This window comes from Haliaeetus leucocephalus, unplaced genomic scaffold, assembly GCF_000737465.1.
Source record: "Haliaeetus leucocephalus isolate CR32 unplaced genomic scaffold, Haliaeetus_leucocephalus-4.0 Scaffold0, whole genome shotgun sequence".
NCBI lineage: Eukaryota > Metazoa > Chordata > Aves > Accipitriformes > Accipitridae > Haliaeetus > Haliaeetus leucocephalus.
Window position 1 is genome coordinate 1,359,248 of NW_010972436.1, and position 13,471 is coordinate 1,372,718.

At 45.2% G+C, this 13,471-nt stretch overlaps 1 protein-coding gene across 1 annotated transcript in view; it reads right to left on the reverse strand.

The window, feature by feature from the left end:
- Nucleotides 1-3,215: 3,215 nt before the first annotated feature.
- The window catches only part of GRAP2 (GRB2-related adaptor protein 2), a 76,608-nt gene continuing 66,352 nt past the window's right edge, over nt 3,216-13,471 (reverse strand). Inside the window, exons 3-8 of the mRNA XM_010562320.1 lie at nt 13,102-13,193; nt 10,676-10,795; nt 8,853-9,021; nt 7,113-7,244; nt 4,820-4,939; nt 3,216-3,395 (exon numbers count right to left, since the gene is read on the reverse strand). Of these exons, the coding sequence (XP_010560622.1) occupies nt 3,216-3,395; nt 4,820-4,939; nt 7,113-7,244; nt 8,853-9,021; nt 10,676-10,795; nt 13,102-13,193 (813 nt within the window). The remainder of the gene's footprint in view (nt 3,396-4,819; nt 4,940-7,112; nt 7,245-8,852; nt 9,022-10,675; nt 10,796-13,101; nt 13,194-13,471) is intronic.

Here is a 13,471-nt window from a genome sequence, read left to right on the forward strand (position 1 = left end):
GGGTTAGTTCTTTACGAAACATTGACAAATGTCAGGTCAACTCAGTGCGCTACACTGTCATCTTAAGGCTCCTGTCCTACGTTGCTAACACATGCCTCTTGCATGGGCAATAGAATGTGAGGTTTTCACAGCACAGGTGTAACTGCAGCACCACAGTATTAGCAAAGATTGTGTTACAATTAAAACCTGTTGGAAGAAGGAGCAGGAAGGTTGACAGGATATATGGGTGGAGGAGAGGAGCGTCTCTCTCTTTTTCATTATTAAGTGACCTGATCTATGGGAGATACCATTTCATGGGCAGACTACAGCAGAAAATGGCACAGGGCATGGAAAACACCTCCATCCTGTGGCTACAGCACCTTCTACTGCAGCAAAACTCCCCTCTTTGCCCATACCTCTCCTTGTATGCAGAGACTCCATTGACTTGGGAAAGGCTGCGGTTCTTCTCTGTGCTGTTGTTTTGCTGGGAGGAAAACAACTTCTACTGTGGGAGGGTACAAAAATGCAGTCTGACGCCTGTGCCTCCCAGCTACTGGCATGTACAGTAAAGGCAGGTAGCATTGCCTCTACTCTGGGGAGCAGGCAAGGACAAAAGCAGAGGCAAGTGAGACCGGGTCTTGCAGACCAAAGCTTGGCCAGCTGCACAAGGCAGTGCAGAACATGGCACTAGTATAGTTATCACGGGCGCCATGATACCTTTGCCTCCTAGTAATTTTGGTGTCATGAGGTGCTGCTCGTAATAGGAAATCATGATTTTACTGTGGTTGTGGTATGTTGTCCATAATTAGTGTGCAGTCCTTTAACGCTAATTACCTTAAGTATTAATTCCTTAAACATCAATTAAAAAAATCACGTGAAAATTTACCTCTTCCTCCAACGAATCATGAGTTAACATGGGGGTACTTACCATGTACTACTTCAATCTGCTTAATTAGTTAATCTCTGTAAAGGGGTTTCAAATGTGTGAAGAGCTATCAAACTGCTAAGTACATTATCTTCAATTAATTTTGTGCAACTACATCTTCACTACCAAGAGGGTCTTTAGAGTGCTGAGGAAAGGAAAAGGAGACATTGCTTCTAATTTTAAAAGTAACTAATCAAAAAAAAGGAATTAATTGAAAGATGATTTGACATGGTGGGAATAAGGGTGCATATACCATTTCTTCTGTTTTAGCCAGACCTGAATATGAAAGATTCATCATTCATATCCCTCCTCTGCCTTTACTGGTCTCCGGTTTCTTTGCTTCCATCTTCCCTGGTCTTAATTCTCAATCTCACTGAATATTAACCCTCTCTCTTCCAAATTTGATATTACCTTAGCAAAAAAAAAAAAAAAAAAGTTTAAAAAAAGCAAATCACAACAAAACACTTCTCAAACGGTGGAGTCACTGAGGTTATACCCTCACACCAACCCAATAATAAGGTAGCTTGTTCCAAAAGAAGCCTCATGGACTTCACTTCAAAAGGAGATGCTAAAGGCCCAGAGCAGAGCTGCTGCAAGAGCGCAGGGCCAAGTCCAGTCCAAGAAGTCATACAGTATCTCTCCATGTCCTGAACCACCCTGGTAGCCAATGGAGATAAGCTCTTATAATGTGTCTGTCAAAGTTTTCTATTCTATTTAGAGCTTATATGCCTTGTTAATTATTCTCATTTTACTTCAGTCATTAATAATCTGCTTTTGGTGGAGTTCTCTCAAAAATTTGACAATGGGTTCTTTCTGCTAACACTCTGTCTATCTGGCAGCTTTATTTAGGCCAGCTACATTGAATTGGACTTTACCAAGAACCTATTTCCTGGATTATTTTTCTCCCACTGGGACTAACAAAAGATAAGAACATTTTTCTTGCTGGGTCTGATTTGTTTTTAAAGTTTTTCACTTGCCTTTTCTTTCTTTCCCAAGAATGATAAATCATCACTTCCTTGCTGACTGCCAAGGTCCCACATGTTGTGAAAAATTCAGGCAGCTTGTTTAATATCAAGTTGCCTGAGCAGTGGTTATGCAGCAGTGTCTCCTTCACAGGGTTTGGATCATTTTTAAATGTGCATTTGCAGTATATTTGTATCACATCTGGCCATTCGCTTAGCAATGATTTGAAAAACTTATTCATTTACCTTGTTTCATCCAAAAGAAACTGGAACAGGGAACAGACTATTTGATGGCCACAACTTTATTCTCTGCATACTGTAAAGTAACAGCTTAACCTGTTGGATGAGGCATTCCACCAGCAAGTCAGAGTTGTGTACACAGTGATCCTGAACACACCACGTTCTCAGGGAAAGAACTTCTGCCACCAAACCAGAAAAACCTCTTCTCTCCAACCCCTCCCCAATTCAGTTTTACAAAAGGAACCAGTGAGGGATATTCATTGTTATCTGATCCAGTGAATATTAATTTAGCTGAAGGGCCTAACCTGCTCTAACCAGGATGCCTAACAGAAGCGCAGGTACCTCAGAGAGCAGCTTGAAAGTGGGACAAGTTGTCATTACGGGGTGCAGAAAGAAGAGCAGGACTATCAGAAGAAGCAAAGAAAGTAGCTTCTAAGCCTCCCATACCTTCACCACTGGTTTGTTTGTACAAAAGCTTGCAGGATCCTTTCCCTTCATCTGGTATATCCATACAGTCCATACCCACAGAAAGTACTAGAGGGGTAAGCCAGAAACTATTTAGAAAAGTCAAGGTTGCCTTGCACCTCAGCCTAAGTCCCCCTCACTTTCCTCCCCTACCTGAATGATAAATGTGATTACTAATGATCATTTAATACACGTGGGTGTTCCTCCTGCCTCTGAAAGAAAGGTGAAATGGAGCCTGGAGAGACTACCAAGTGCTACCAGATCCAAAAGGAAGGGGTAGGGCTACCTGAATACTGAAGCCTGACTTGTCTGAGGTGCATTTCCACAGAACAAACCTAACTGCAGGAAGTTATCAATACTTAGCCAAAGAAGTGACAGGGCAGGGAGGATCCAGCAAGGTCTCAATGAACAGTCCAGGATTTTTGCTGTCTCCCCTTCATGGATGTGAAAAATAGGGGAAAAAATTCCTATCCTCTTCAAAGGGTTCCCTTTCATACCAACATTTCAAAAGATCAATTGCCAATAAATTAAGACAAAACCAAAACCACCGTATGTCCTGGGGGCAATGGAAGATGCACTCCCTCTCTGTCCCTGTCATGTCAGAAGAGCAGCTCCAACATGCCCCTCTGGGGCATACTGTGCCCTCACAGGGGCACTGGTGTGACGTAGTTGGCAGGGAAGAGACCCAGTTCCCCACGCAGACGTCCTTTCCACCATGATGGGTTGGAGCTGTCCAGAACCTCTAAGATGTCTCCACTGCGGAAGCCCAGCTCGTCATGCTCCACAGCATCGAAGTCGTACAAGGCACGGACCCATAGCGTTCGCTGAAAAGGAGATAGAGACAGGCAGGGAACAATGAGCCAGGACTCTTAGAAATCATCCTCCTGTCACCTCTCTTATGCCCCATTCCATATGGTCAGTAAGAGAGGACAAGCAATGCTGAAATTGAGACCATCTTGCAATTAAACCAGGAAGTGGCCAAGATGCCAGGAAGGAGGGACCAATTTTCCGGGACACCAAGGGAGGGTGCTTGGGTTCTCAGCACCCTCAGTATATTCATGGGTATTCACACCACAAGGTGAAAAGTCAGACTGAGAGCAGGTCCTTAGGAAATAGTGTTCACATGGCTCTGTCTCCTCCGCCCTGTAAGATCAGCTGTGGTAGCCATGTTTGAAGCCAGTTACGAGACCACAGAGAAGGGCTCCTGCCTGAGTCCTGCTGGGCTGTACACTATAAGCTAATGGCTCTAGGGAGGTGAGCTGGTGCTGGTACAGCTATAGAAATGTGCCCTTGGCCAGCAGAGGACTATGAGGGATACATCAAGAGAGCCAGCACACAGGCAAGTCTAGTGAACATTGTAAAGAATGATACTTGCTCTTTCAGGCACTTCTGGGGCATAGGGGAGGGTCTTAAACCTTCTTTGGACTCTCCCCAAAGTCAGTCCCCTGAGATCAAAAGGATTTAGGAACTGTTTGGGTTTATCAGTTTATAAATGAGCACTATGGTCAGATTTTTTTTCTTATGAGAACTTTGTCATAAGAGACTTTGCAGTCAATCTCCCATTTTTATCAGAAATCAGATTTTAAAGGACATTGCATGGGCTTCTTTTCTGAGAAATTGTTGGCATGCACACCATGGGGCATGGACAATTTGAGAGGTGCAAGTGCATTGCAAGGCAGAAGGAGCACTGTAGCGTGGCACAGTATCACGAGGCAACTTATCATGGGGACTTAAAAAGAGTACTGTACGTCTAGCTACTGTGCTTAGGGAGGCCTGGCTGTGGCGGCAAAGATACTTGATAGTCCCTTGCATCAGTGGGCATGAAGCTCTTCTAGGAAAGATCATTAGGTTTTCAGAAATGTCTTCTGCTGGACTGGATCCATGCTTGACCCAAACCCATGGGTGAGCTTGGGCTCATTCACAATGTCCCAGATGCCTTTTTTTTTGAGCTCATGCTAAGTTCCCTCTTCTACTAAGTCTGCACATTAACTAAGACTGGCCTTGAGAGCAGTCCTAGAACTACACTCATATAACACTGTAGTCCTACCTTCAGAGTGCCCCAGAAGCAGATTCAAGTGGCTGGGGTAGAATCTTGAGACTCAAAAGCACCTTCTAAGATATGTCCCGACAGGCTTAATACACTATTCCTCATGCAACTGCTGTGCAGGTGACATTGCCCAGACTGCTTGGCCATTGCTAAGGGACCCATTGAGTTGGGCAGATGGGGCCTTCCAGGTACATCACCTACCGATGTCTGCTGGTGCAGCGGGTCTGTGTGTCTCCGTTGCATAGCTGCTGCACTTCCTTGGCTGTGATCCCTTAGTCCATGCAGCCCATCTTTCCTGTCCAGACTCCCACCATATCTATCCTAGAAAGAAAACACCAAGAGAAATTCACGTATATGCTGAGATGTATAAATGAGGGGCTTTAAGAGTCATTGGTGGCCAGGAAGTAAGGGTCCAACCCTCAAGTAAATCATCTTAGATGTCTACTTCCAATACAATCCCTGTGCTGCAGTTCTGCAAACAATGCCCCTCATGGGAGAAGTCACGTTAGACTGTTCTATTTTGGATTTTTCTTCTTAGAAGTTGAAAGTTGACTGTCCTCAGCTGTGTTCCACAGCTGCTGGGAAAAGTGGTCAGAGAGGAGCTTTTTTGGCCTCTGGGACTTCTGGAGAAAAACCCAAGGCTGTTCTAACTCACAGGTGAAAAGTCATGCTTGCCAAGGAGACTTTTGCCAATCTGGAGTCATTATGCCCCAGTCCTGCCCACTCCTTGCTCTTCTTCTGTCCCAAATGCTGGTGGAATGGCAGCAACGCTGACACAGCTGACTGTATCTGAAGACTCACTACTTTACTTTTTCTTGGGCTGCTCCACGTTGTAAAAGGCAGGGAGCAAGTCTGAGAATCCAGTAGCCCAATTAACAGGAAGAAAGAGACAAAATCAGGTTCAAAGAAAAGAAGCCACATGACCACACATCTGAAGTCATATCAACACAAATCAGCCCAGACTGCTGGAGAGAGGAAGTAGGCAACAACTAGGGAGCAAGTTCTCTTTTGTCTGCACAGCTGAGAGGCACTGAGTGTCTTCATCCCTCCAGGCCCTTAGTGCATGCACTAAGCTTTTTTTATGATAACGGTGTGACAGAATCTGTTATCATGTTAGCTCAGCTTGCAGCAGTGCTTCAGTGACACAGGGTCTGATCAGCTGTGTCAACAAAGGGGAGGAAGAGCAACAGCTTGTGCTTGCTGTTGCTTGTAAACAGCTTTCACCCTCTCCCTCTTGCTGCTTCCTTTCTTGCACCCACTTCCAAAAACTCCCTTGGTCTCACTTGCACTTTTGTCAGCAAAAAGGTTGCTGAGGCTGCCTGAGACTGGAGCACAATTTGCACCTCACCTTTCCCTGCCAGAAAGTGAGTGAACCCACTTTGGCTTTGCAGCTGCAAGACTTACTACATAGATGCTTCACTCCTATGAGCGCTTCTGCTCTGTATCAAATGTGACTCATGCATAGACTGTGCTCCAAAGAGTAAAGGCCCTCAGCTTTGTCAGAAGCTGTGTTATTCCATTAGCAGTCCCCTGACAGGCAACACCGGTTGTCTGAGAGAGAACAGCCATTTCACGATTGTCCCTGGCCTTGTGATGTGCGAGTTCTCATGCCTTAAGGGTCATGGCTTCGGATTTCTTCCCTTCAGTAGGACAAGTCCTCTCCTTGGATGATGCTACACTGTCTCTAGCTGGAGAGATGAGCCAACCCCAGGAAAACTACTTCCGCCCAAAATTAATCAGGAGGAACTTTGAAGACAGTACCAGGTACTGCTGTTGTCCTCTATGCAAGCAAAGGAGTAAAGAAACCTCATACATCAGGGATGCAACATGATGAAAGAGTGAAGAGAGGGCCCAGAAAAGGGAGGAGGAGGAGGAGAAGGAGGAATGTTCTGAAGGAAACCAAACTCTCCGAGGGTTACCATAATCATTTCTCATTCCTGTGTTGTGTTTTGTGGTGCTGAATGTCAGTAGTATAACTCAGAAAAAGGAAACCTTGCTGCCTGTTTCTTTTGTCCCACAGACTAGAGACAAGTTCCTGAAACCATATATGTGTGTGTGCAAGATTTCAGAGTGTTTTTCTGCTCTCTCACTGGGTGATACCTTATGTCCTTTCCTAAGCAAAGCAAGAACATGACACCATTCCTTGTTTTCCAGTTTTTGGGATGGAGCCCCCAAAAATCCCTGTGAGTACTCCCAGGTTCCCAGTGAAATGGCCACTGCACACTGACTTCTATTTTTTGCTGGTTTGTCAATGAGTCACAGATCACAGAACTAAATAAAAGCCCACATATTTATTGCACATCAAAAGAGCTCCCCAGGCCAACACAATCAATTGCTGCTATTCTCATACGAAGACCTAACTGACTCTGCTTCATAAAGCAGGTTCAGGGTGGCAGATTTCTGACAAAGTGACTGTTCACTCGCTACCAAGCGATTAAGGCCAGTGTTTCATGTACCTGGGCTTGAAGTCCCAGCCCCTCATTCCTGGTAGTACCTGTTGCTGCTGCAGTATAGGGATAGGATGCTCTACATATCTCTTGGATATAGAAGAATGGTCTTCTCCAGCTGCTCCACCCAGGTGGAATCCTTCCCGGACCATCCGTTCCAGGCTCCCACCACGCCTCTCCTGATGGAAGAAAGACCACAAAAGTGAGGTCAGGTTTTGCTTCCCACCACATCCTCAACTTAGCAGTCATTGCACACTGATCACTACCACTACCCTCTACCTTGGAAGCTCTTCCAAAGGAAAGATCCTTTAGATCTTTGTTATAGCCATTCCCCATCTGAAGAGTGGGTAATAATAGAAGGTGCTGGGCTGAAAATGTGGCCACTGATGTGAGGACTGGCACAGAAGCTGAGCTCTTTTTGGAAATACTGCCCTTAGACTTCATTTGTCTCTACACTGAAATCTGTATATTGCTATCATTTTATCATATGGCTGTAGTATCTAGAAATTTGAATTGTGAACAGAAACCCCACTGTGACGAGTGCTAAATATACCCTGCTGAGCCCATCACCATAACAAATGTACAGAGTGTTTGCCAAAGCAAACTTGACTCCTGTTCTTTCATTTGCCTGTCTGCATCTTGGAGCAAATGCTGCTCTCTTTCCCTTCCTGCTCACAGTCAGCCCAAACAGGTTGTTTTACTGATATACATGCATACAGTCTTCCTTTCTCCTTCCCCAGACAATTCTTTGCTGTGATCTCTCTCTCATAGGTCCCATAGTCTCTATTTTATACCTTACTAATGCATTTTTAAAGCTTTGTGTAAGTGGTCTAGAAGGAGACAACACTACAAGCCCCTTCTTCAGACTGAAAAATATATCATCTCTCTTTTGGACCCAGCAAGAATGACCCATGTGCAGCCTATAAAACTTTAGCGATGCCATGAGCAAGTCATGTACTTTCTGCCTTGCCTTTACCTGCATATCTTGGTAATTTAATACCAGAATCCGTTTCCCAGTAGAGGAGGACTTTGGTTACTGCAGTTACTAGGCATGTTCACTCCCAGTACTGTGTGTGCAATGCATAGCAGTCTCTCCTATGTCATATGCTTCTTCCCCTGGCACAAAACCAGGCATTCATTGGGCTGGGATTTCCCTGCCTTCTCAAACATCTACTACATCTTCCCTGAATGCACAGCTTGTTCCCATATCTGCTATGTTCTCAGCAGTACTTTTCAGTTCCTATCAGCCACTGCTGCAGGTTCTGCCATCAGTTCCTCCACACTCCGTACTGTGTTTGCTCGGTAACAGGAGATGGACAATTCCTCTGAGCAGACAAACTTTCAACTGTAATAACAGCTGCACTCTGAGTGCATTCAAGGACACTAGGAAACCAGACTCAAATTCTTCTCAGACGCAACCTACCAGTCAGCTGTGTACCTGCCCTTATGAAATCTAGGCATTTCAATAAGGTAAGTCCTGCTTCCCTTGTATGTGTAAGGCATCTTAGAATTTCAGCTCTGGGGCCTTAGCACAGCACCTCTATGCAGATTTGCAGCACTGCCTATTGCTATCCAAAACAGAATCAGAAAATTCTGCTCAGTTATATAACTGCACATACAACTGAATCCACTAAAATCTGTATTGCAGGGCCCACCAGCATATTGATGTGACTGGGTGTCCAAGGACAGACTCTCCCTCTCCACTGCCCTGATGCATTCTCATGGGATGAATTCCTTCCACAGAAAGGTTTCTTACTGAGAAACTCCTAAGGATAGTTTGTGTTTACCTTCTCTTCTCGGCTGTTGTCCCTCAGGAAGATCTGCTTCTGCCTGGAGATGGAAGTTGTCTTGTAGTAATCCACCAGCTTGTTTAGCGAGTGGAATTTCTCTGTCCACAAGTAATAGTTACCCTTTGAATCCCTCATCACTTTGAAGTGTTGCACATCATCTTCATGCCTGGATCCAATTGGAAAAGTAAGACATCATCAACCAGATTGCACTTTTATCTTTTTTGAAAAAGCCTTTTCCAGAAGGGCACCAAAGCTTCTTTCTTGACCAAATCCAGACTTCTGGAAAATAAAGCAATGGCGATCTTTGTGTGTACTGGACCTAGATGTGGCTCTATATTTCAAAAGACTCATCAAGTTACAAACCTGGAGTGCCACAGGGCTGCCCAGTCACAAAGCACTATCGGAACAAAGCATAGGGTTTTAAAGCCTCTCCTTTGAAATAAAGGCCAGAGGAGCTTTCAGGGCCACAAATAGCTAAAAGCTTTATTCCATATTTTGTATGGGAGACAAAGGTGAAGTTGTAGTCTACGCACTAGCCTCTGCAGGTTCCTGTTAACATCCAGTCTGCACTGACTACAAGAGATGTATTATACCTTTTCACACCACAGGCATCACCACTACATGCAGATGTAGCCACATGAAGCCATACACTGAGTTTTGTAATTGTATAATATCTAGTGTAATATCATTACTACTGGTCATTCTCCCTACCCAAATGAAAAAAAAAGGAAGGAATTATTGGTTGCTGTTACAAGCCAAACTAACAGTCTCAACTTTCTGTCCCTGCTCCTCCCCTGCAACTCCCCTCCTCTTACTTCTGCTCAAATAAACTAAACGGGGACCAGGCAGGAACTGAGTGCTATCCTGGAGTGCTATAGTCACACAAGCTGTTAAAGTGTTAGCATGGTTTTGGTTTAAGCAAAAAACCATCCCCTAGACAGTGCTGGGCCATGGGTAGGGGGACAGAATGGGTCCTAGTTCCTGGACCAGGAACTGTTTGCAGTGAGCTGCTTGAATACAGCTGTTCTGTTCTGTGGGGTGAAGAGGGTTTAGCCACATGGATCTGAGATCTGCCACATTGCTTGACCTCAGGGCCAGAGAAGGAGCCTAACTGTACTTAGTTTATTGGTGTAGATGTAACCAGAATGTTTTCCTGCATTCCTCCCCGGTACTTTTTGAGCTCCCTGAATCAGAAAGTGCACACTGCTTGGAAAAGACACTGCTAAGCACTACTCTAACTTAAAATTGGTTATCAATTTTTTGACTGAAAATTGGGAAACCAACCATCATTTCAGAGCTCTGCTCTGAAGCAAATGCTCTGAGAAGGGCTGGGCTACAATAAGTTGCTGAAATGCAGCTGGGCTGCAAGCAATGGAACGCCATTCCTGTCCAATGGCTGTTTAGTGACCTGTGGGAGATAAGTTAACAATGTAATAGTCATCTCTTAATGAGTAGTAGTGGAATGCTTGGATTCAGTGACCAGAGCTGTCAGGGAATTAAAACAAATGGAAGGCATGTGTTTTGCACTGTGGGAATTGTCCCATGCACCACTCTGCTTTGCTGCAGCTCTTTCAGAGAAGCAGGTCACCAGGGGTTGCAGCTTTGGAATGGGGCATTCACTGTGTCACTTGAAAAGAGGCAGAAACATTTGGGAATCAGATACCTAATTTGTTCTCATTCACAACGCAGCAGCACTGCCAGTGACTGGCAGCATGCAAACTTCCCAAGAGGCTATGTCACATTAGGAATCCTGTCAAGAGGAGGCTAGGGACACGATTAAACAGGAAAAGAAGCAGGAAGATGCTATGAGAAGCAGATACCTGACAGAGATGGAGAAGTCACCATGAGAGTTCTGACTGGCTCGGACGATGAAGGAGCCAACTCCTTTGCTCATGAGGATGTTCTCTGCTTCGTGGCGGGATATCCTCTCATCAAACCAGCTGTCAAGTGGGAAAAATCATGGAGACGTGAATAAGGAATGTGAATTAAGATGAGGAACAAAAAAATTGAGGGAAGGGAGAATGTGAATAAGCAGGGTGGAGGAGAGACAAAACAAAAGGATCAGAGGAGCCCGCATGACTACTCCCAGTGGCCATGTACATGCTAAGGTACAGGGTTTTGATGGGTGCAGACCATTTTCTTTGAGCAGTAAAAGCACGTAGATGCAAAGAGAACAATGTAAGCTTTGGCCTGCTAAGAAGCAACACTCAGCTGAAGCTGTCATTACAGGCACAGTACAGTAAGGTGTTAGTCAAAGAAATTTTAAATTACAAATGTGTATGTATATATACATACACACATAATTCTCAGACATATACATCAAATTGCTTTTGGTAAACTGATTGAAAATTACTGGACTGTGATGGATATATTGCAAGGGACACACATAAATTTTTAGCAGAAGCAAGCTATGAAAGTTTTAGTACTAATAAATTGGTTCCTGCAAGAGTTATAATACCACAAAATTGCAGAAACACAGAATACGTAAGCACACTTATGTAAATTTAGCCAGGCATAACAAACAGTAGTGTAAGGCACTGGACAAATAATGAGAAAGTCACCATAAATAGTAAAATAATACAGTGTCAACAGGAATTTTTCAGTGGAGAAAAAAAATCATCATGTAGACTTATATATGTCCCCTCCACAGTGGATAAGATCTACAGTCTGCAGTGTTCTGCTTTTATGTAATGCTTAAGTGCCCGTATTGCATTAAAATTAAGGACTGATAGTTTCATAAGCTCTGTCATTTCTACTTTTGAGTTTCGTTATACTTCTCCTTACTATCATCACAGTTTACCTGTGTATCATTAGCAAAGGGAAATCAGACTTTAATCAGCACTGATAACCAGTCTCAATGATTACTTGACAAGACAAAGATGGGAAAAAACGGTCCATCAAAAATAGGAGACGGCTTTCTGCCCTACATCTGGTTCTAGCATCTGGCCTGAACTGCTTCAAAGTGCAGACCTGCTACTCTTTGAAAAGCGTCAAAGTGGAAATATTTCTTCACAGCTCTTGCATAGAGAAAGCATCATGAGAAAAACGTGTGTGAAAAAAGAAGCTGCTAGTGTCCCTGCATGATGCCACAGCCCTGTGAAAGAGCGAACAAGAACAACTGACTGGGAGAACTCATCCCCCTGAGGCCCAAAAGTAGAAGCCCATATTTGCACAGCAAACTAATAATGTCCTTCAGCTCAGCCAAGCAGGCTGGCGTATATCCAAAAAGGCCGGTAAGGGCCACCTCCAAAGGGGACAGTGGCATTTATTTGTCCCCTCAAAATCCTTGTACACTCCCAGTTCGCCTGCTCAGGGCACCAGTGTCTTACAGCCAGTAGTACTGGGCTTGGTGCAGGCTCTGCCTGTTCGCTCCTGAAACGCTGCAGCACCTCTTCAAAAGAGGTCAATTAGAGGGGCTTCAGGGAGCATTTCTGCCAGCTGAAAGGAAGAAGTTGTAAAAACGCCATGCGTTGTCGTATTTCTGGCACAGGGCCGGACAGCACATTTAACCCGCATTTAAACCCGCAGCCGTCCTTTCTGGAAGCGCGGTGCCGCCCGCTCGGTGGGAAGAGGCAGACGGAGGCACGGGTGTCCTCTGCCAGCTCTGTGGCTGGGGGTGCAGTCATGAGACGTGGGGAAGGGGTGGGTGGGACCGTGGGAGAGTGGGAGGTGGGCGGCGGGGCTGGTGTGTCCCCTGTCAATCCCGGAGCCAGCCCCGCTGTCAGGTTTCCCGTAGCGTTGCACTGACCTCTAGTGCAGCGAGGGAAACGCACAGCCCGCGGGGGGAACGGGAGTCGGTGGAGTCAGGAGTTGGGGGGAGGGAGTTACGTTTTTGTAAGTCATTTTCAGAGAGAGCTCTTGCTCTTCCTTTTGTGCTCAGCCTCTGCCTCTGTTACCAAGACTTCACATCGTGACTATTCTCCTTCCGTCCGAGGAGATCTAAATGCAGTTCCTGCCACATCCCAGTGACATCCCTCTGAGCAGCAGTAACAAAGGAGTCACTTGGGAGGAGAGAGAGCATTGAGGACCGTCCAGCTCTGAAAGAACAGAGGGTATTTCACGGTAGAAATAAGGTACGCTGGCAGAACTGCGGATAGCATGATGGCGATCCTTGCCAGCCTGAAATTGTAGCATGTTATAACCAGTGCTTCCTCTGTCATGTCTCTGTACACGCACGCACACGTGCTCTCGACAGCGCTCTGTGGAAACGTGCAATGGTGGTGCACGCGGTTTCCGTGACACTTACGGGGGAACGTGAAAATCAATGAAGTTCTTAGGAACGTAGCCCTCTTGACTTCTGAGCTCAGCCTTGTACCACTCTTCCTGGGAGCTCAAAACCTGCAACCGAGAGATGGATGGAATAAAAATGTCTCCTGAGAAAGGCAAAAGTAACCAAGACTCTGGCAGAAACCTAGAATTTCTTGTAAGAATAGAAGAGAACTCCACATATGCTCTACTTCCCACCCACTGTGCAGCAAAGTTAGTGGCTGATGAGCACTTCAGAGCAAAGCAAGCAATAAAGAAGGCCGAGTAGAATTAGAAGGATTGGCTGTTAACTTCATGCCTTCATCTGAATGCCTGTCCAGGTGGCTGGAGATGCTGTCTGCATGTCTCTG